Source organism: Sceloporus occidentalis, unplaced genomic scaffold (genome assembly GCF_023333645.1).
Source record: "Sceloporus occidentalis isolate IW3139 unplaced genomic scaffold, rSceOcc1.0.p SCAF_138, whole genome shotgun sequence".
Taxonomy (NCBI): Eukaryota; Metazoa; Chordata; class Lepidosauria; order Squamata; family Phrynosomatidae; genus Sceloporus; species Sceloporus occidentalis.
In genome coordinates this window covers 1,310,160-1,333,576 of record NW_028317118.1, presented here as the reverse complement: position 1 = coordinate 1,333,576, position 23,417 = coordinate 1,310,160, and the positions used below count along the sequence as shown (strand labels likewise).

At 41.9% G+C, this 23,417-nt stretch overlaps 1 protein-coding gene across 4 annotated transcripts; it reads left to right on the top strand.

Moving 5' to 3' along the window:
• Positions 1–1,589: 1,589 nt before the first annotated feature.
• LOC149281148 (coiled-coil domain-containing protein 62-like) lies at positions 1,590–22,683 on the top strand. 4 transcript variants are annotated; one of them, XM_089499693.1, is made up of 13 exons: positions 1,590–1,639; positions 3,393–3,562; positions 3,841–4,033; positions 5,670–5,836; positions 6,986–7,087; positions 8,478–8,649; positions 9,212–9,313; positions 11,462–11,550; positions 12,713–12,813; positions 14,057–14,761; positions 18,039–18,216; positions 19,046–19,174; positions 20,156–22,683. In XM_089499693.1, exons 2-13 carry the CDS (start codon positions 3,527–3,529, stop codon positions 20,237–20,239), a joined length of 2,058 nt encoding a protein of 685 aa, XP_089355819.1. In that variant the 5' UTR covers positions 1,590–1,639; positions 3,393–3,526; the 3' UTR covers positions 20,240–22,683. The 4 variants fall into 4 exon arrangements, with proteins under 4 accessions (XP_089355819.1, XP_089355822.1, XP_089355820.1 ...); XM_089499694.1 differs by having other exon boundaries at positions 1,624–1,639; positions 3,397–3,562; XM_089499696.1 differs by lacking the exon at positions 14,057–14,761.
• Positions 22,684–23,417: the final 734 nt, after the last annotated feature.

The window sequence follows — 23,417 nt, the reverse complement described above, 5'->3', positions numbered from 1 at the left end:
GAATAAATTCTTCCAGAACATGGCCGCATGGCCTGAAAAACCCACAAAAAGCTATGGATGCTGGCTGTGAAAGCCTTCGACTTCACTTTGGAGAACCTGTTGGGGAAAAAAAGACACAAAAGTTATCTTGATAGCTCTGTCTTAGTTCATGGGTTGTGGGGAAATTCCAAGTCCACCTCACAATAGTGTCACATCTTTATTTGTATGAACTATGGTGCCACAGAGTAGTGAGCAAGATTTTAAATTCTCTGAAATGTCCGCTGTGCCATGGTTTTTGGGAAGGGGCCCTTCATTTATGAATTTCCAACCTGAGGCAGGTGTTACTGTCATGTTCAGTCCTTCATTCTTGTCCACAACTAGTGAGGGCAAAATAGAATAAATTGTTTTCGGCTGCTTCTGACACTGGCGCACAACCCAGCGAATTCAGGTTACCAAAGAAAAAGCCATTCCACCAAAACATTGGGGAAGAGCCGCTTTACTGTGAGAACTATTCAACAGCAAAATAAACTTGGAGAGTAGTGAACTTTCCTTCTTTGGAGGGCTGTAAATAGAGATTGGGCTGCCATCTCTCAGGGGTGCATTAGTTGTGTCTTCCTCCATGGCAGGGGTTTGGAGCGATTCCCTAAACCTTGGTGTTTTGGACTTCCAATTCCCAGAAGCCCTAGCTAGCTTGGTCAACAGTCTGGAATTCTGGGAGCTGAAGTCCAAAACATCTGGAGGGGGCCAAAGTTTCGAAACCACTGGAGGTCCCTTCCAAGGATTGATCCTGTACCAAAACAGTACTGCTTATTCTTTTGGATGTCTTAGAATGGGGTTAGGAATTGGATGGATAGGACTGGATTTGTGCCTCTGCGACTCAAAGTGGTGGTGGTTGAAGTTTACTTGTCTTCAAAAACTAGTTTTCATGTTGAAATATTGTGGTGGGGAGACCCTGAAAAGAAGAATGCCTGCTTCTGGAGGCTTTCAGGGAGGCAGAAATGAGAGACTTGGGGCTAGTCACACTCTCTCAGCCTCAGGACGGCAATGGCAAACCCCCCTCTGAAGAAACTTGCCCAAACCCCCAGAGGGTGCCATAAACTGGAAACACCTTGAAGGCCAACAAGACAACAGTCAAGTGTGGGGTAGTGGTTTGAGCACTGGAGTCCAACTCTGGGAAAGCGGGCTCCGAAGCCTGGCTCGGCCGTGGCAACCCAGCTTTGGGCCAGTCACACACTCTCAGCCTCAAGGGCAAAGCTCCCCGTGATGAAGGCCCTTGTCCGGGACCCGCGGGAGGGGCCCCCAACTGGGCAAGACCTCGGAGGCCCGCCGCCAACGCGGGGTGTCGCAAAGGTTCCAAGGGACACTGAAGCGGTTTCCCCGCGCGCTTTGGGGCCTGAGGCAGGTTGCCTCCGAAGCCTGACTGAGGGCCTTAAATAAGGCTCTATAGCCTCCAGGGCACTGCAGGCCATCCTCAGGAGAGAGATTAACGAGCCTGGAGTTTTAAACAACGGTTGGGAGAAGGCAAAGGGGCCGAGGGCGGCTTCTTCTCCACCCAGCGCCGGAGGAGGCGCCCAGGCGGCGGTTTCTCCTTCTCCTTCTCCTCCCAGAGAGAGAGGCCCGCCGCGCGGGAAATGAAAAAGCCGAGGCCGACGGACGGCAGGTAACCCTGGCCCCTCCCCCCGCTGCCTCGGCCGCCGCCATTTTCTTTGCTCCCTGTGTAAGCCCCTCTCTGTCTTCTCGCCCTTTCCCGCCAAGCCTTAAAGACCCCGCCGGGAGAGAGGCTTCTGAATAAATCGCTGTTGTGAACCATGTCCTTTCCCCGGCGACTCTGAGGGCGAGGCTCAGGTCCCAAACGCACTGCGGAAATAATCCGGTTTGAGACCGCTTTCGACTGCCTTGGCGGCTCAGGGCTAGGGAATGCTGGGAATGGTAGCTGACTGTGGCGCCAGAGGTCTCTCACAGAAAGCTCGAATCTCCCCCAAGCACTACGCTTCCCCGAGTTCCCTGAGCCAGGGCAGTTGAAGCGGCCTCAAACCGGGATTATTTCTGCAGTGTGTTTCGGGACACAGTTATAAGGCCTCGAGGAAGTTGCATGCTGCTGCTGTAGGAAGGCAGGGGCTGTGCTTCATAAATAGATAGGAAGCCCTTGGGTCCAAAACACACTGCAGAAATAATCCAGTTTGAGAGCGCTTGAGCGGCCCTTTTGACCCGAGAGAGGCTCTCCAAGGCAGTTCTATGGTCTATGGGCAACATCTGCCAGACATTGATCACAGAATCATGCTGGAGGCCCTACAAATGCCTAGAGAAGTGTTTTCCGTAGGACACTTCCTACAGAAATTGACCATAGAGTTGTGTTTCCAGCACAACTCTGTGGTCAGCCTCCAGCACAGTTGCGCTGGAGGACCTAGAGATTCCTACAGAACATATGAATCAAAGCTGCAAATGTGGAGGGCCTGCTGTAGATCCATCCATATGCACCAGCAGCCTAAATACCTTTTCAGGCACCAGATCCCATCCAATCTTGGAAGCTAAGCAGGGTCAGCCCTGATTAGTATTAGGATGGGAGACAGGCAACAAATCCCTGGTGCTCTAAGCTCTATTTTGGACAGTGGAACTGGCAAACACCTCTGAGTATTCCTTGCCTAAGATGGCCCTATGAAATGAATGGGGTCTCTATAATTCAACAGGTGAGTTGAAGCACAGGGACACACATATAATATACCCAGTTTGTCATATTTTGATACAGATAATATACACAGTCTATTGTATGTTAATACATGGCCAAAATACCCTAAAGTCCACAGTTCCTCTCTGATCTTGGAAGATAAGTTGGGTCACCCCTGTCTGGTGTTGCATGAGAGACTGCCAATGAATACTTTGGCGTCTCTGAAGATGCCATCCACAGATGCTGGCAAAACGTCAGGTATAAACTCTTCTAGAACATGGCCACGTCGCCCAAAAAACCCACAGAAAACTATAGATGAAAGCCTTCCACTTCACAATACTTTGTCTTGTTTGGAAACCACAAAGCAGGCTTTCGGCTTCAGATATCAGAAGCTATCCCACCCTAGTTAGGTTATTTGCTAACATGAAAGGATAGTGTGGCTATGTTCACCGTCACACTAGGAATCTAGGCTTATTGTTATGAGAACACAATCAATGTGTCTTTCTTGTAGCCATCATTTACTCTTCAGTGTATATTTAAAATAGCTCCCATGTTACTCAACACTGTCAGAACGCTGTGGTTCAGGGAATATTCCCCCTCCTTGGAATATATGTTTCTTTGGCCCTAATTTATTTAACTTTTCCTTGCAGTTCGTAAATGTGTAGCCTTCCAGTATGAGCAATGCAATTTATAATAATGATTCTGTACTTTCCCTCTTCATTCCTCCCTTGCCCCTCTGTTATGTCAGTTAGCAGCTGAACGACTGGGTTGCGGTGAATGAGAAAGAGATCCTTCACTCCTGTGGAACATCTCAACTGTACTTTGAAATTATCCACAGTCTTCCTCCAAACCACCTGGTAGAACCCTTTACCCAGAGTCCTTATGAATTCCTCATTGGCCCTTGGCACTCTACCTCAGGTAACCAAAGTAAAACCTGAAAACAGTATTTAAAATGTCCCAGGAGCAGAAAATGGACCCACCGTGGCTGCCCTCCCTAGTATATGGGCTTCAGAATTGTAGTTTCTGAACTTTTTAATGGAACACTTTCAAGTTTTTCATTTAATAGAAATAGGGCACAGTGCTGTTAAAAAGTGCCTTGTCTTTTGAACTGGATAGCGCTGTAATGACTTTCCTAGAGTCTTTACTGATATCATGGCATATTTCTGCATAACCCCACCCCGCTTTTCTCCCCGTAGAATTCAACCTCTGAACCAGACAGCATGACCATTCAGAGGCAGAGGAAAGAACTCCAGCTGTTAATTGCAGAACTGAAAGATCGTGATAAAGAGCTCAATGAAATGGTCACTGTCCATCAGAGGCAGCTGTTGGCTTGGGAGGATGACCGTCAAAAATTCTTGACATTGGCAGAACGGTGCAGCAGGCTGGAGAGTGAGTGCCAGACAAAATATAGGCTGAGGGATTGTGCTGGTATATTGTTCTTGTTCTTCTTGTATTGGGGGAAATGAGCCTGACAGCGGTTTGCCTAAGGTCACAGGTTGAAGTTATGTCTGAGACAAAATTTGCTACAGAATTTTCAAATTCATTGTTCTGCTAACAATTACATAGCAGGGAGGGAGCATGCATTTTGCGTTCAGAAGGCCCCAGCTCCCATTCATGAGATTTCTAGTTTAAAAGGTTAAGTAAAGTAGCAGTAGCAGATGATGAGAAAGCGCTCAGGGTAGCCATTTCCAGTCCAGAGAGGGAAGACAGACCAGTGATCTGACTGGATATAAAGCAGCCTTATACATTCAGGCTCCTAGCCTTTACATCCTTGTTTTGCTTGGTGGTGACTGGGTTCAAGACAGAGGATAGTAGATTGTAAATAACAGCACCATTTTTTGAACAACGCAAAATTTGTGTTGTTGTGAATTGCCATCAAATCAGCTTTCATTTATGAAAGTGAGACTTCCAAGATACCCTGTTATCAATAATAAAAATGAAACTTTTATTTTTATCTCCCTTTTCTGTAATAAAACAATCAAAGCGGCTAACAAACAAATTAAAACATCCACTTAAATATTACATCACAGCATCCCCCCCCTTAAAAAGAATTAAACATAATACACTTAAAATAATACATTTAAAATAAAATATCAATTAATAATGAAGCCCTGCTTGGCTTACTTGGTTGAAGCTATCCACCTGTAGCACAGTCTTCCCACTGCTTTCCACCTTACTAAGTATTATTGTCTTTTTTGGTGAATCATGCCTTCTCAAGATTTGTCCAAAGTATCCAGATTAAACAGCCTCAGTTTAATCATCCTGGATTCTAGGGAGAGTTCAGGTTTGATTTCCTCTAGGATCCATTTTATTGGTCATTTGGGCAGCCCTTGGTATCCGTAGAACTCTCTACCATATTTCAAATGTGTTGATTTTCTTCCTGTCAGCTTTCTTCACTGTATCAGAAATTTACACCTCTGTATCTATCTGTCTCCCCAAACTGTTGAGACTTTAGACATTATACAAGACATCAGGATGAGGCATAGAGGATCTGTATGCTCATTCCCATGGATGCTGGCTGACAACAGAATGGAGATTTCATCTGAACTGTTGCACCATGGAAATGCTAGAATGTTGTGCATGACAGGAAATGTGTAGAACCTTTCAAGAGTCATTCTGTAACAATAAAAAGGAACAAGCAGAATTTTCTAAGGTAACCAGTATCATATAAAAGGAGTTATCTCACACTTTTTCAGAAGGAGGTTATGTATTAGATTTTAACAAAATAGGATCTGAATTAATATAGAAAACAGCAATTTATTGAGGACTCCTTATGAACCCCAAACTGCATTTTAAGAGGGAGGAAATACAGCAGGTAAAATGATTCAGACTATTGCTTTAGAATCACTCCTGGTTCTGTATTTTTTCCTGGAATTAAGGCATCTGCCATTAAAAAAATGTTTAAAATTCTACTTAGTGTGATGGTTAAATTTTACACTGGTGTTTACCTTTTGCATAGCTTTGTGTGTGCATTGGTGTCTTAAGTGCTGCTTTCCCACAGATAATTCCTGACATCTTCCTTCAGATGAGCTGCACAAGAGAAATGAAATGATAACAACCCTAACCAGAAGATTAAAACTCCTTGAATCTCAGCAGAATGATCGCAAGATGACCCTTGAGAACACCCAGCAAAAGCTCCAGGACTTGTCTAAAAAAGCATCTGACACAACGCTTCACTGCCAGGCCCTTGAGGTAGACCTCAATTTCTGGTTTAATCCATAATACCTTGTATGGGCCTGAACTTTATCTCTGAGGGCAACTGACTAAGGGGCAAACTAGGTCAAGTGCCAATTCCAGATTTTTGGGGAGATGAGATGCTCTTGGTGGGAACATCCCCTCTTCCGTAAAGTACCCAGTTCCTGACCTTTGTTGCTCCTGACAGTTCACTTACATCTCCTTCTGGGCTTAATCTTCTTCCATAGGGAGAAGATAAACTTTGTGGAAATTATTGCTTCTTCTCCCTTTGCTCCATTTACTTGAAAATAGTAGGTTAGCAAATGGCAGCAGCTGCTGCAGAAGGATCAGAAAGGTCCAAGAATGGCCAGCGTTTCCTCTGCCATGTTGCAGATCTCAGAAGTCTCCAACTCTAATGCTGGCTCTGATTTGACCTGACATGGAAGATCCACTATTAGACAGTGCAATGTCTTTTTATTTTATTAAAAGCAGCTACTCTCTGTGTGGCTGCATGGATGTAGATAATATACATGTGTTTGGATATGTAACGGAGGGTAAACAAGGTCTGTAATGGTGCAAGGACCATTAAAAAAAACCCTATCCACCTGAGACTTTCCCTGATGGTAATTGTCTGCCTTTTAAATGCTTTGTTTCCCGACTTCTGCAATTAAAAGCAGTTTTGGGCTGGGAGCAAATTTCTGTTGAGGCATAGGCTAACTCCCCCTCCTCCCAGTGCCATGACCCTGATCCGTATCTAGGAACCCTACAGCTGCTTTTAGCCAAAGAAAATAGCATCAGGGGATACTATCATGGATCTCTGATATAATACTTTGGTTTATGTGCTAAGCTTTTTTCCTGTGCGATGCAGAGATAAAATGTCCATTACAGCACATTAATATGAGCAATGCTGAAAGAGTGTAAGAGAGGACACAGCCAGTTCATAGTGAACATTGGGAGTGCTACAAGCCAAAATGCTCTGCTCATAATGCATTGTGAGTTTGACGTGAAGCAGGTGGTCAGTTATCATGTCCTCTCATGTAATGCTCAGGCTGAGGAAAGATATGAATTACAGAGTGGCGTTGTGTGCATGGCCCATAAGAGGGCAGCAAAGGAAAAACACACAGGGATTTAACTCTGGTTGATCCTTTTTCTTTTCTTTTTCTTTAGGACAAAAACCAAGCCCTCAATTCTTTAGTGATGGAACTCTCTAGTAAAGTAGGGCAGCTGCAAGCCAGAGAACAGGAGCTGCTTACAGTGCTAAAGCTAAAGGTAATTTTGCCTGTTTCTTCAACGTGCCCATCTTAGGTGACTTTAAATGTGATAACTGCAGAGCCCAAACTGGATTCAGTAGATTCCTCATAAAATGGGAGGCAGGGAATGAGGTGCTGAAACTCTTCCCCTAACCACCTGCTGATCTCCATACAAAATCATTTTTTATTTTTCTCTCCTAGCAAGGTGTTACTTCTAGTAAAAAAGGTGTTACTTCTAGTAAAAAAAAAAGAAAGATTTTATAAAGTAACGGTGGTTAATAGGCAGGGGTTATGGTTTACAGCAAAGAAATGTGATCACACTGTTCAATTTGTTATAGAGTTCCCTAGGGCAATGAACAGGCCTTGGGTCCAATGTTTCCAAGTCGCACAGGCCCTTTTCACACTGGACTAGAGCCAAGATTGTGACTGAGCAAGACAGCTGGGGGTTTTAAGCATCTGTCTCTTTCTTTCTTTCTTTCTTTCTTTCTCTCTCTCTCTCTCTCTCTCTCTCTCTCTTTCAGAATCTGCCAGAATAGCTAAACAAAGAAGAAACCTCTCTTTTCTGCTATATTGGGAATGGGGGATGGGCAATTAATTTCCTAGCTAGCAGTGTGTAAACCAGTTTATCTCTGGAATACTTAGGCACAGGTTCAAGAGTTTAGCTTCTATAAGAATACTATACTGTTCCACTTGTAGTAATGTAACCCATTCAAAGCTGTTACAGATTACAGGCTGTGGACAGCTCCTACACTTTTGACAATGTCTCCCACATATGTGATCACACATTGCTGTGAGAGAACCAGAAGAGGGGAAAAGGGAGGCAGGTTAAACTTTCATAACCCAGCTGCAGAATTTGGAAATGTTATTATTTGGACTATAACTCACAGAATCTCACATGACCAATTGCTGCTGGATCATCTTAGTATTCTCCTGTTTATGGCTGCACCTCTGTGCATGCTTAAGAGATGTCATTTTAATCTGATTAAACAGGCATATGCTTGTTTGGGAGACACCCCCCCCCCCCGTACTTTATTTTTAAGTCCAGATTTGTACAATTATCTTTTTCTGTTTTTCCTCCTCTAATATCATTCCTTGTGGTTCCATTTCTTTCATGATTTTGATTTTTAAAGCACCAAGCTTTTTTAATGGAGCTGTTCTATTTTGTTAAAGTTGTGATCCATTTTAGGGACTCTGATCAAGACATGGGCTACAAATAAAAATTGTGATTTCATATCATATAAATAAAAATTGTGAATTCATTCCTCTAGTCAAAAGAACACTGCCAAGCTAGTGATCTGTTGGGGCTTGCTTTCAGAATTCAGCAAACAAAACAAAAGAAAAAACACTAGTGAAAGAATACGAGGCGGGAAATGGATATAACTGTTTTGTTTTGTTTTGTTTTTGGTTAGGATAATGATATACTTGAGGCAAGCAATCACATTTCTGAATTTATGTGTAAATTTAAAAAGTTGGAAAACGCTTTGCGAGCAGCAAGGATGGAAGAAGCAAACATCAACAAGGAGAAACAGGATTTTATAGTTAGAGTGAAGCAACTTACGTTGGAAACAAACAGATTAAAAAGTAAGTAGGCCTTGGGCGAGTCACAGACACAGCCCCAGAAAATCCCATGATAGGTGTACCTTGGAGTCATTGTAAGTTGGAAATGAAGACACACAACAACAACAACAACAACAACAGTGCTTTTAATTCAGTGTCTATAACTTGAATTTAGGTTTGGGAAGGATAGTGTTTCTCATTTACGTTTTCTGCAGTCTGACATTTCGAGCTGTCCATCAATTAAATGTATCTATGCATTTGATTGAAAGGTATATAAATGTACACATGATCCAAAATTCAACATGGACTCCTTTTTCAAAGGCTGAAGAAAGTGTGAAACAACTTGGAATTTAGAAAAAATGCCTTCCTTTTTGGAAAGGAAATTCATGACTTTTTAAGTACTGTAGTATATTTTAAAGAATGTATTATGAGAATGTATTTTAATGGTTTTATAATATTGTATTTTAATTGTTGGTTTCTTTTTTAACTGTGTTTTAGATTTTAACATGTTGTACCCTGCCTTGAGAAGCGGGAAATGTATGTTTGTATGTATGTATGTATTTATTTATTTATTATTGCTTTAAAGGTGATCTCAGTGAAAAAACAAAAGAAAGTAATGAAAAGAGGGAGGAAATCATACGCCTCAAGCAAGAAAATGGTTTTCTGAACAATGAATTACTGCTTAGTGGTGAGTGGATAGAAATGGACATTTGGGTCATATTTCTAAAATCTATCTTTGATTTAGCAAGTATAGTTCTGGATCTTTGGCCTGTGATTGTGTTTTTAATATCAGCTACTGGAAACATCTTAGAAGTTTGGTCAAAATAACTAGCATTCAGGACGAATTGCTTTGTTTCTGTACTGGGGAGAGTCAGTCTCTTTATTCCTGCATCAGATAGGGTTAGTATGTTCCAGTCTCAGAGACCCTGTCTGAAGTCTTATTACAAACCAAGGGGATGCCACTGATTTGTGTATTACAGTTTTCATAAGTACAGCTGGTACATGTATACCATAGAAGCAGGGATGTAGCCAAGGGGGGGGGGTTCTTGGGGTCCGGACCCCCCCCTTCCGTAAGATAAAATGAATGGTGTGTGCTGCCGCACCGCCACACCCAAGCCCCATTATAATGGTGGCACTTAGTCTGGACCCCCCTTCCCAAGATCCTGGCTACGTCCCTGATAGAAGGATCCACATACTCTCTTGCCATCTCATTACTGGAGAATACATGTTTTCTACTGTTGAAAGCAGAGTGTTAAGAAAGGCCCTTGCCTTGTTCTGTGCCTAGAAAAGCATGAGAATAGGCTGATCTCAGAAGCATGAGAGAATGACAGAGGCTCTTCTTGGAGAGTTTTGGGACCCTTCCTGATTCCCGAGTGCTTGAGGCTTAGCACTATGAGGATGCACTCCCATCCTTCTCATAAACTAGTAAAGAGAGTAGGGGTTCACTCCCAAAAACTGTGCATGGACCTGAGAAAAAAGTTGCTTTAGAAGACCCTGACATTTCTCTCTCTCTCTCTGATGCTGATCCTTCTCTCTGAAGGTGGAGGCAGGTGTATAGTGAAAGGCAAGTCGGCATTTGTTCACCCCATATACTAAACCTTAGCAGCAGCTAGCCATCTTGTAGGGCCCTTTAACAGTGGTGTTGATGTAGAAAGCCAAGGTGCTGGTTCATACCCCCTAAAGTGCCTCTTTTGCTCAGGTTTGTGCCCTTGGGGGCTGGGGCCAAATTATCCTTCAGAGGGCCAAATTTCATTCAGGACTCACAGACTTGTGTCTCCTGTTGTCCCTCAGGTTGTCTTATCTTCTGGAAAGAGCTTTGACTAATCTCTCAAACCGATGTTAATGTACAGATATTCTGGCAGTTGGATAATACAATACTTGTCTATCTGCATTTTTGAATTTCTGGCACATTTTTATGCTACTTGTACAAACTCAGTTCTACTGCTAGAGGGCTAGAAACGTCTGTTTTTAAGAACTGGGAAGCTCATGGTTGAATATCAGTCCTCAGACTATACCAAGGTGCCTTGATGGCAGGCAGCATGTTGTACATACTTGCCTTTGCGCCCCATCAAAGCTTTATTATACTGAACACACCCATGACTAAAATTACTAAATATGTCTTTTAAAAAGAAACACCAACATTTAAAACTCTGAGCCTGCTCATCTCAGGAAAAGCTGCAAAAAGTTTATCCATTCATTAATGAATTGTGTTTGCTCCAAAAGGGTGATAGCTTTAGCCATCCAAGCAACCTAGCTGCCATTCATAAAGCTAAATAAACATACCAAGGTTAGATGGAAACATTAAGCATAGTATCAAAATATAATTAGTAAAAGTATCTAGGTCCCTGTTTATGGAGGCTGAAGAAAGGTCATCTGCTAAATGACTGGTTATGGAGTGGTTACTGCATATTTCTATGTATGTATTTAAATATTTGTATCCTGACCTATATTATATGACCTCAGGATGGCAGTCATAAAATCCGGTTAACCAATTTAACCAATATAGAACAGGAAAGTAAATCAAAACCATATTTAACAATGTGACAAGTTAAAACAATACAGCTTAAAAAGTAAAAACAGTTTAAAGCTATTTAAAACCGTAAGACGTGTGCATTTGGATAAAATGAATTAGGCCCTAAAGGCTTTAATAAAAAGACCCTGTTTTTAATCGGTGCTGGAATGATGCTGGTATTGGCTCTAATCGGGCCTCTATTATGGGCAGATATTCAACTGCTCATGTTTAGCCTCTTTACAGCTATTCTTTATTTGCTTTTTCTCCATTTTGTTTTTTTTTGTTCTGGAAAATAACTGAACCCCACCCTGCATTTCCCATCAGCTGAGAGAGCAAACAGAAGAGACCAACTTCTTCAGTCTGCCAAATCTAAACAACGACGGACAGACACAGAACTGAGCAATCTGCGACAGGTTTAACTCCTTTTGTTTTTTTGGTGTGTATGTGTGTGTAGTAGGGACAGATGGTGGGTGGGGATTTACATTTGTTTTGACCTTTTAAGTTGCAACGTGCAACAGAACAGAAGCAAAGGTGAACCGAATTGGTTGTCACAATTAATAATATTTGGTTTATTTGAAGAGCCTGTTTTTGGTACATCAGTTCAGGCCTGGAACAAAGTCAGAGGAAGAATGCCCTTGAACATCTGCAATAAAATTCTGCAAAGCATTCTTTAAGCGCACAGGAGGATGTCTACAATGTTTTACTTGGGATCATTAGGAATTTGATGAAGATCAGACAGAGAAATAGCAATGTGTAGGAGCTAGACTAAGGCTGCAGAAATAATCCGGTTTGACACTACTTTAACTGCCAAGGCTCAGTGCTATGGAATCCTGGGAACTGTAGTTTGTTGTGGCACCAGAGCTGTCTGACAGAAAAGGCTAAATATTGCAAAAATGTCAGATCCCAGAATTCTATAGCATTAATCCATGGCAGTTAAAGTGATATTAAACTGGGTACTTTCTGCAATGCAGCATGCAGCCTAAGGGTGAAGAAGCTCCTACCAATGAGACATATTTAGATCTCTGGGCCTTCTAGTTTGTACTTCAGGATTCTTACCATGCAGTGACCGTTCAGCAGTAAAGATGAAAATACAGAGTAGTGGAGTTGATATGAACACCACTCGAAACAATGTTGAGGAAGGATGTGATACAAACGTAATAAAATAAAGAAAATGTTGTATAACATTATACACATTCTTATGTTAGAGATATACGAAGAAGATTCTCCCCGTTTTCTACTGGTCTTACATTGTCTAGGAAAACAAATAGAATTAGTTTTCCTGAAAACATTGGGATGCTATTTTCCGTAGGATTACACAGGTATTTAGTACTGCTGTGAGAACCTGTACCAAACAGAGGGGAAATTGTGTGCGTGTGTCCAGATACAGTTCCCTGAAATCGTTTTAAACTGTTTTCTTTTTAAAACAATAACCATTGTTTATGTTTTAAGCGTGTCATTTTTATTCTTGTAAACTAGTTTGGCTATGAACAGACAAAATGATTAAAAATAATGTATCAAAACAATATGTTCTTGGGTTTCTGAGATTTGCTAGTTATTTTGTCATTGTGCCTTCAGATCTATGTGAAGCAGCAAAGAGATCTGCAGTTTCTGCATTTCAGCATGGAGAGTTCCCAGGAAATAAAGCAGAAGCCTAAGCCAGAGGTACAGGAGACGAGGTAAGAGTAGCAGATGGCTTTCTTGAAGAAGGTTGTCTTTTAAAGGGGGGCTTGCACTTGGCACACAGCCAGAGCTGGAAGAATCTTTCACAATCCTAACCATCTTTGAATGTTGAGGGCTCAGCTTTGAACACAGCTGTGGAAAGGCTAAGCATGTAAGTCCGGTCTGTAGGCAGCCGCATCAGATTACTAGGAGCTTTGCTAAACAGGTGCACAGGATTCTTCCAACTCCGCGTATAGCATGTTTGAAAAGTAAACACAAATATAGCGACACTCATTCTTATAAGACCTCTAGAAGGCTGAACGAGAAGTATAGAAATGCATGATACCTGCTATGATTTAGCGGTGTGGGAAAGCTGTTTGCTGAGCGGTCTTCCTCCACTCTACTTGTTGGGGCATATATCTACAAAACAAATGACTATGCTGCAACAATGCTCCTGCTGTATCACTTCACCACACAAGTAGGAGAGCATTTCTTTCAGACCATCCTTGTACTGAAAAAGCAAACCAGCTATATAGATTGACAGCCTCAGATGGCTCATCAGCCAAACTAACAAACAGGAGCACTTTCATGTGCTCCAGGAAAGGGACCATAGCTAAAGCAACTGTGGTTCTGTTCCCCTAAAAATGAAGCACCTGGACCTGCCTGTATTGAGAGTCACTAGTTTTTAAAGCTGTGTCATGGCATGCAGTTCTTACAGGGACAGTAAAATAATATGTTTGTCAGTACTAACAAGCAAAGTAACAGGGAATTCTTCCTTAGGTTCAGTGTTTAATAACATCTATTCAGCAATAGGGGGATATATTCCTTCTCTACTTGTTTTAGTGTGAAGTTGGTAACAGAGGAAGTCTTGCCATTTAATTAAATTGGAAATGTTACATAGAAACATGCTGGGACAGAGAAGCAAATGTAGCTTGTCCCTCTAGGAATCTAAAAATCAGCTTTCTTCTAGTCTGTTGACCAGTACTCACAGCTGATGTGTCCTTTCACAGGCAGCAAATAAAAGCAGTGATAGATATGATAATCCTAATATTGACAAAGTCAGTGATGCATTGCACAATGTGTGCAAAGTCCATAGACCTTAAATGAAGTAATGTTACCCAAAGCATTAGGCAGATCATGGATGCCCAGAGTGGGAGTAACACATCCTTGGATGGAGATGATTGATGCTGGGGTCATTTTTAGATTTAAGTTGCTAAGAGCAGCCTTGATAATTGGAGTTCCTTATTATGCCATTTATAGCAGAGAGATGGTTTTGTCCGATCTCAAGATTAGCAGTGACAGAGACACAGTCTGTAGTGAAATCAGTCAGAAGATGCATACCGGGCTCCTGTATGTTCCCAGCTCTAGTTCGAAAAATATCAGCCAGATATGCAAAGCTAAGAGTAAACAGCAAACAGGACTTGAGGAGAGACAGCCAGCAAGCTTGGGTCAGCTTCAGGAAGGGCTGTTCCATGGGCAAAGAACTGCTAAGGAAGAGTCAAAACAGAGTAGCTTGTTGAATGCTGGGGAGACAGATCGGAGACCTGCCGCCCATTCGGAGAGCCCATGGAAGCTAGAAGGCAAGGAGATGTCTCAGGCCGTAGAACCAAACTGCGACACATCTTTACTAAATCAGCATTGCCTTGAACTGAATTCATGTGTGGAGCTTGCAAACTGCCAGAACTGCAAGTGGAGGCTCTGCAACAAGTCCCACGGGGATTGTAAAGATATGGAGACAGATACAGCTGGCATTCAGTGTGGTCAAAATCCCAACAAGCCTCTCAGTTCAGTTACATCGCTAGAATTGGGCTGCTGCTCCTGCAACTTCTTAAGCAAAGCTGCACCATACCAGCCAGGAGGTGACATGAAATGGATGCAGATTTTCAGGCCTGTAAAAGGAGGAGGAGGCGCTTTTTCCAACTGTCCTCTGGCTGCTCATGGGATTAGAAGTGACAAGTCTAAAAGGTTCAGTATTTTTTTAAATGTACCGAATACGACAGTTCTGTTGTTAGCTATATATGCTCAAATCCTAAACGATAAACATAGAACAAGCAACTATCTTTTAATTACCAAGTTGTTTAAAACATTGTTTACTTTCAATCTAGATATTCTTTAGCAGTTTGTGCAGAGCAAAGAAATGGAAGAAACAAGCAGATGTTGTTAAAAGTCCAGGGAAAGGGTTCCCTGGCTGGGTATGCCACTGTTTAGGACAAAAGACTGTATTAATTATATCAGAAACTATTAGATTTTAGCCAGAGAAAACAGCTGTGGGATCAGATTTGGGAGAGTGTCAAAAACCATGCTGCACATTTGTGGGATACCCTTTTTCAAGTGATCCCACTGTGTTATCATAGTGTATGGTAAGTCAGTAACCACACAGCATGAAGCTCGAACTTAACCTAGTATGTGACCAGGCCTTGGAACAGAGCTGGGGAATCTGTAACTCTAGTCAAACTAGGTCTAGTCAAACAGCTTCTTTGCTTTCAAATGGAATGTGGTTCTGAAGCAGTCTCATCTAGCTTACCTTGGAATTCATAAATAAGCTGTCTAGCTTAGTACACTCTGTAAATAAATGTCTCTCCTTTCTTTTCAAGCCCATAAAAGACCTGTAACTTTCTGTAGGTTTGTAATTTCCCTTTTCTACAAATGAACAGATGAGGGAGGTGGTTCACAGATGTGAGGAGCCAGGTGTGTGCTCTGCTCTGACTGGCTCCTGTTGGACTCAGGCAATTATCAAAGGGAAACAGTGCCAGCTCCTCAGATTTTAGGGCCTGCTGAAGAAGATACCCTCAGTGTACTCCTTCACGGAGTCTGCCTTCCTCTGCCATTGTTACCAGCTGCTGTTGCTCCTTCTCCTGTATCTCCTTTCATCCTTTTTCATTATACTTTGTCTGCCTCACTTCTTTGGCAGACAAAGAACCAGCAGACAGTGGCATCTTCTTTTCCCCCGTCACACCACTGTTTTTTCTTTGTGTGAGATGCAGGTGAACCAGCAGGTTGTGATGATGAAGTCCATGGGCCCCATCATAAGTGGTCCTCCATGGGCCTTTGGCACAACCATATCTGCAGTTGATGCCAGCCTTCAAAAGGAACATGAACGCCAGTTATCCTGATTGGCTAGGGACAAACCAGTGTTACTACTGGCGTCTGTATTTTTGCATGATGCCAGCAGAATAGACAGAAGAACTCCATAATGCCTTTTGACTGGTAATGCTAGCCCAGAGGGAAACCCTTTGAGGTATCAGGCTGTGTAGAGCCTGTTGTTTCATATGTTGGAGCTGAATACGCATCTACCCATAAACATATGCATGGACACGCACAGACATATTGAACTATTCACACTCCATAGTGGCAACTATAACTTTTTTCTATTGTATGATTTCACGAAAAGAATACTGTCTTGGCTTTTTACATCAGTGGAGGACAGGCTGTAACAGAACAAATGGATGCAGCATCAAGAGACAGTGGTCTCTACTGAGTTCAAACCATAATTTAAGACAGAGGCCTTTTGCAAGGGCTTACTTCATCCAGACTGAACACCTCTTGCCCAAATAGCTCTGATTCACTGTTTGTCTTTGTGGCTGTGTGCGTGTGTGTGCTGTGTTGAGACTGCTGAGAAAGATGGCTAGTTGTGTAATGATACAAGACCTCCCCCATCTCTTTTCGGGGTTTGTTGGCTTTTTGTAACCAGTGACAACTGCAGTCCCATGAACTCAGCTCTGAAAGGGCTATGAGCCATCACCTCCTGATACAGCATTGAAGGGATAATCTCTGTTTTGAGCCTTTTTTGGTGGTGACAGCTTTTCGTTGTACCAGTACAATTCCTTTTCTTCTCATGGATGTTAAGCAAGGCCTAATGGATCCTAGAATAAAATAGTAATTTCTGTCTTAGACATACTTTTAGGTTGATTTAAACACACACACACACACCTTTATATGCAACTGATTGTTTTCTTCCTTTCTGATTTATAGTCTGTTCCACATATTGAAAGTTTGGAAGTGTTATTTTCCTCCTACAACTCTCAGAATACCCAAGCCAACATGGCCACTGGACATGCTGGCTGAGAGTTGTCCAAAAAGTAACATTTCCATTTTTAAAAAATCAATTATATGTTCAGGAAAGTGAATGGTAGCATACCTGGGGCCAAGCCAGCAGCACTGTAGTCTCCACAGGGCTGACAGACAAAAGCAATAGCCAGTCATTGAGTCCCAAAAAAATAACAATAGTAACAGAAAAAATGCCAGTAAGACTATTCTATTGTTTGTGAGTTCAGTAGGAAGAAGTGTTTGCTGTGTTGCTGTATCTGAAAAGATAGACAATTTAGAATAGGCAAAAAGATATTATTAATTTGTCTAGTTTGGGAATGTGCCTGCTTCCAGATGTCACATGACTCCTCATCAAGCATTTTATTTATTTATTTATTTATTTATTTATTTATTTAGCACCAGAAGTTTTACACGGCACTTTACAAAGTCATTAAAACAACATAAAACCTGCTGATGGCGTATAAGCTAAAAGTCATAAGATATAAAATAACATACAGTAACTAGCAATTTATCCCATATCAGGATTGTGTTGCAAGCTCGCCTACTCCCACAACAGCATAGGTTAGCCCAACTAATTATTTTGTTTTACTTGCTTTATATCTCGTGAATTCCTACGGGCAATTCATTGACAGTTGCTTCTTCAGTTACTTTTTAAGCATCTTAAATTTGAAGAACATACAAAGCTTTGTAGCTGAGCCAGCTTCCCTTGTGGTTAATAACAAAGGAGTAACAAAACAGAAGTGGAAACCTCTAGGAAAGCCCCAGGTTGGCTTGCAAACAACTCTTTGAGCATGCTGGAGCTTCCGTCTCTAATGAGATTTTAGTAATTTTTTGAAATAGATGTAGCAGACTGTCTAGCGAATCCCATTTACATTCAGTAGTTTGTAGGTTGCTAAAAAAAAAATCCCTTGAAAATGTGGTCAATTTGGCAGGGGGATTTGCGGTGTAATATTCCAAAAGAGTAACCTTCCCTGGCTCAAAAATTGAGTTTTAAGTTTTATGTTACCTATTGTGTGATGTTCAAACATAGAATGAACAGAATTATATTCTAATTGTGAATTATACATCCACTGTGGATGTTAACATTTGCACCATTATAGTAGACATTATAGTATAGTAAAGCAGGCAAACCCTTATGCATGCATACAACAGAGATTGCCTTTTTCAGGAAATCTCTTTTTAAATAAATTAACAGTGACCATGATGTGGGCCTGAAGTTTTCGGATTTGGATGCTCCTTGCTTGACATCAACTCAAAAGACAAGTGAGTCCGACGGACACGAGAAATTCTTCAACACAGGGTTCCCTTTGCAGCTTATGAATGTAACCGATGACCAGGCAGCCAATGGATGTGGCCATCCTACCATCTCTCATGTAAGAGTTTGATGCTCTGAAACTGTTTTGCTGGGCTGGCTCTGGACATTGTGGTGTTCTTGGCTCAATAACATCCCTTTCTATAAATGGCATTTGTCCCAGGGGTTGGACTCCACAGGGGCATCACTGCAGAAAGCTGGCCAGTGTCTCTTTTAGTGTTGCTGCTGACCTTTGTCACAGCCTAGCCTTTTTGCTGGGTCCAGAGAGCAAGGAAAAGGTGCTGTACCACTTGGCAGCTGTGCAGTGTTCTCTTTTATCACCCTTATTATGTACATAGGTATGTGCTGGATATATTTCTTGCCTTTCTTCTAAAAATGGGAGTCATGGTGGCTCACCGTTAAAGATTATAATTAAAGTGCGACACAAGATCAAGAATGAAAACAATAAAATTAAAAACATGTCCTAATCTTAAAAATCATGGTTGAAAATTAAAAGCATTTCTGGGTGAGAAGAATCTTCAGCTTGTGTACATTCTCCAGTTTTTAGTCTTGATCTAGGCCCCAACTTCTCATTTCCTGCCCCAAATCTTTGGGCCCATCTTCCTCCTGGTCCCAAAACTGTCTGTCTCATGTCAAGTACAGTCAGTTTATATAACTGCTTTTTGATCAGAATCTCAAACGTTCAAAAGAATTATCTTTTGGGATCTAATTTCCAGAATCCCCCAGTCAGCAGGATCATCCCCCATGCTGGCTGGGAGATTCTGGGAGCTATAGTCTAAAAGGTAATATTTCCAAACCCTGCTGCAGCTAACTCTGCTGCAGCTGTACTTGACTTACATGCTGAACCCTTTTAGTTTTTCTCTAACATGCTTTATTTTGATTCTTTCTAGGATTCCTGCTCACCCAGCAGTAAGCTCCAGAGATTGCTGGCAGAGTCACAACAGATGGTAGCAGACCTGGAGCTCACCAACCTGCTTGGAGCCAGCCCTTTCTGCAGTCCTAAGAGCAGCCAACATGAGGTATGTTCAACTTTTCCAAATAGCTATGGTAATGTGGGAGACAGGCTAGACCAGTACACACATCCCATTTCTCCTGTTTTTAAAAATAAAATTGGCGACCAACATGTGGCCCTCCAGTTGATATTGGACTGCAGTTCCCATTATCACTAGTCAGCCTAGGTGAGGGATCATGAGACTTGTGGTCCAGCAATGTCTGGAGAACCATAGTCATACCTCCAGTTGCAGAATGATGATTGAACAAGGTTTGGTTTTGAGCTGAGCTTGACCATTACTATAGGACTAAAATAAGTGCAATCTTGGTCTTTAGTTGTGGAAGAGATGGGGCCAAAATGTAAGCAAAAGATTAGAAATTTGGAGGCAATATTAAGAATCATGTGTAGCTGAAAGATTAACTGTGTCACTTGACTCCCCTTTGTGTAAGTTCCTTTGTAAAAGAAAGACAGCAAATATGTGGTCTTACTAGAATTTCTTTGGTGAAGTTGTCTTGGCTTCTGTTCTATATATGTGGAATGGGATAATAATGACCTTTCCAACTCGTGCTGTTTCATATTTACTACTAAATTCATATACTGCTGACAGTTTACAATAATGGCTTAAACACCCACACGTTATAGAGAGAAGAAAGTAAATTCAGGTACTAGCTCTTTCATACTGCTACATAAATACATAACAGGATGCCTGGATGGTCTGGCTACTCAGTTCTGGAAAGTGAAATGCTAAATGGCAGTTGGTACTAGTCAGGTGAAAGAAAGGGGTCATGGTCTTTTTCCTGCTCCACTACCTCTAGTTTTATCTGACCTTTACAGAGTGTTAGTTATGTGAAAGAATGTCAGATACTGATGTGGAAATGTGCATACTAATTGCAGTTTGCAAGTAGTTAGAATAAGCTTATTTATAACTAGCTGAGTCCTTGCAACTGAGTAATTATTTTGTATGTGGTTATTTTCTTAAGTCTATAGTTCTCTTTATGTCCTTCGACAGGTCACAGAATATACTGACTCCCTTTGCAAAGTGAGACTGCCAGAGGAGAAAAGCAAGACAAAGCTTTCTCTTCATTCTTTATGACCTCCATGTGAGCCATATTGCCTTTTCCATCAGTGTTTGTTTACTTTGCCCAGCAGAGATCCAGTGTGAAGAGTACAAATACTTGAACTAATGCATACATGTGTAGTGCTCAAGGTGTATTTGGAAAACAGTACATTTTGTCTGAGACAACATATGCAAAAGCGGTATCACAATTAGTTTTTACATGTTGAACGTATTGGCTGGGATATCCCTGGTGCTATATGCCAGCATAACTGGTAGCTGGTGTCATGCCTGTACTCTTTGGACCTTGCAGAAGTAGATATCCACTACCTCTTTCCACAAGGTCCCCGTTCTGGTGCACAGCAACACTGATCAGCTACAGGAGTGTCCCTGGGCTTGATCTACTGTAGCTATTCTTGAGCACTGAGGGAGGTAAGAGCAGCCTTATGATTCAGGCTGAGGCTGCTCCTTCCCTCAGTATTGTGTGCCTTGGGGAGACAGAATTACACACAGTGCCTCCTCCCCAGCTGTTGTGGTGCACCTGTTATTGTGCAGTCTCTGCCATCTCCTGTAAGGCTGTACAGGAGACTAAGGCTATCGAGACTTGTATTCTTACACCAAGATCTTGGCCATAATCTTGTTACGGCCAACAAATTCAGTGTATTTGCAAGTGAGGAAGATATAACAGGCAAATGAACGGAGTTGGGGTGGCTATCTAGTTTCCACCCATGAGCTTTTATTTATTATGTTTATATCCCAGTGTTCTCCCAGTGAGCTCCAGGTGGCATACATGGCTCTCCTTATCCTCACAACAACCCTATGAGGTTGATCAGAGTGAGAGTGACTGACTGGCCCAGGTCACACAGTGAGTTTCGTGGCTCAGTGGGAAATAGAATCCAGTTTCCCCAAATCCAAAATCCCAGTCTGATCACTGACTGTTAAGGCCTGCAGAACTCCCTGGGCTCTGCCAGTGCCATGCACATACACTGAAATGTCATGGCAGCATCTGGAAGTAGGAAAGAGGTTTCAGTGCATGACGTGCACCCGTCATATGCACCCAAACAGTATAAGTCCACAAGCCCAGCTATTATGTTCTGCCAGCGTTTAGGCATAGTTGCAGAGGAGTTTAGGAAAATGTTAAAGAAATGCGAAAAATGTGACACTGAGCCTTTGGCATCTCTGGCATGCCTCATGGCTTGCAAATCCTGATGATCCTGCTGTCGGCGGCCAAGGTGAAATATCTTCATCTGCATGGAAACTCCTGAAATGCCAGCTGTTTGTGGAGCAATGGAAAGAAATGTTTCTGGCACTGACACAAAGATGGCTTTGAGGGAAACAGCTCATCCTGTGAAGTAAATATACTTTTTAAAAAATTTCCCCAGACAACTCTGGCAGTGTTTTTCCATGTGCAGAGAAACAGACGGGTCATAAAACAACAAAACCTGAAACTGACTTCCAGTGTGCAGTTTCAACATGTTTTCCTTCATCAAAGTTGGTTTCTTTTTCTGTTCTTTGAACACCAGCTGCCCTGTGTTTTGTCTGCAAGAGCAAAGAAAACACTCATGCTGTAAGGGCACACTTTCTTGAACATGGAAGATCAATGTATAGTGTATTAAACTCAGGGGATGATCACACACATATACACACATACCCACATGCCTTGTACTAAAATGATTTCATAGCAGATCTGTGCTCAGATTACCTGCTACTGTATTTTTAGAAGGTTATTTATGTGATTGTTCATTCAGAGAGATTTCAGAAGCGAGAAATACGTTTTCTTGGCTTTTCTCTTTTTGTACAATTGTATTTACATTATGAAACTCGATAATTCATTTTTATTCAGTGTTGGATCCATTCATCCCTTACATTATCTGTGAAGTATTTTTGACAGGCCCAGTTCTAATTCAGCTTTCCCTAACCTAGTGCCTTACAGATCTGTTCGTTTAAAATTCCTGTGGGACACAACACCTGGTTGGGATGACAGATTTTTATGTTGCTTCCTGAAATATATGTATCTTTATTATATCTTGGGAAAGTCAAGTTTTTGGACTACAGCTTCCAGAATCCCTAAACACTGTGTCCAGTGGCAATGCTAGTTTAGGAATTTGGGGAGCTGTGGTCTAAAATGTTTCTTTTCTAAACACTGAGCGTTATATATGGGGCTGTTGTCTTGAATACGTAGACAATTAATGTTTTTAAATGTAATCCACCAGGAATTTGTCTGGGATAACTCCCCTAGAAATCAACGGGAGAAGCATTCTTTGCAGAGATCCTGTTCATTTCAGTGCTGCTTGTGTAAGGGGACTTGCCCACTAGATTATGCCTTAGCTATTGACTTTGATGGAGGTAAGACCTTAACATGCAGACGGTTACCAGGTTATGCCGACAGCATAACCTAAAAATGTATCTTCCTTTTTAGCTATGTCCTTTTTTATCTGCTTGCATTTGGAAATATGTTGAGCATCATGGTTGAGCTAATAAAATGTGACTTTTTTTATTGGTTGTGTGTATTCCGTGATACCACAGATTCAATTTATTAATTTGTGCGTATATGCCTTCTTCAAAAGTGTTTATCTCAGGTGCAGGGTGGATGAAATGCTGCCTTTGTGCTGTGACCTATACCACAGATGTTCGAAGTGGTCATCCACAAACCATTCGCAGGTGATCCCTGGGGAGTTTCCAGGTAGGAAAGAAACAGTTGTTGCCGATGGGCTCAAACGTGGTTTGGGCCCTGGCATATAGGACAATTGCAAGTCCTTCACATCAGATAGCTTGGGAAGCACTGACTTGCTGGTTGGTTAGCCATTTGGCGACCACATTTCTCTAGGTCACCATGGCTGCTTCTTTACTGGAGAAATAATGCAGTTTAATGCCAGGTGCCATAATAATAATAATAATTGGGGCGGCTTACAACATTAAAAATTATACAAATCATATCCCCCAACCCACCCTCCCTCCTTCAAAATAGAATTAAACACTTTACAATTAAAGTTACAATGCCCAGAATTTTGTAGCATGGAGCGATGGCAGTTAAAGTGGCGTCAATCTGAATTATTTCTCCAGTGCAGATGCAGCCAGTAAAAGAATTACAAGGCAGTCATTTAGGAGACTCATCTTTGCTGCAACTTAGGCTGCGATTTTGGTGACGGCCAATGCCAATCCTGTGCCATCGTGGTGCCAGGGTGACGCTTCTCTCTCCGCGTCCCAGCTGTGTCAC

What these genes read in the sequence shown, in the direction of transcription:
- LOC149281148 (XM_089499693.1), top strand. Translation starts at nt 3,527, where the DNA reads ATGAATTCCTCATTGGCCCTTGGCACTCTACCTCAG. An exon ending in TTACAGTGCTAAAGCTAAAG is followed by an intron (nt 7,088 to 8,477) that starts GTAATTTTGCCT and finishes GTTTTTGGTTAG; the next exon opens with GATAATGATATACTTGAGGC. An exon ending in GGAAACAAACAGATTAAAAA is followed by an intron (nt 8,650 to 9,211) that starts GTAAGTAGGCCT and finishes ATTGCTTTAAAG; the next exon opens with GTGATCTCAGTGAAAAAACA.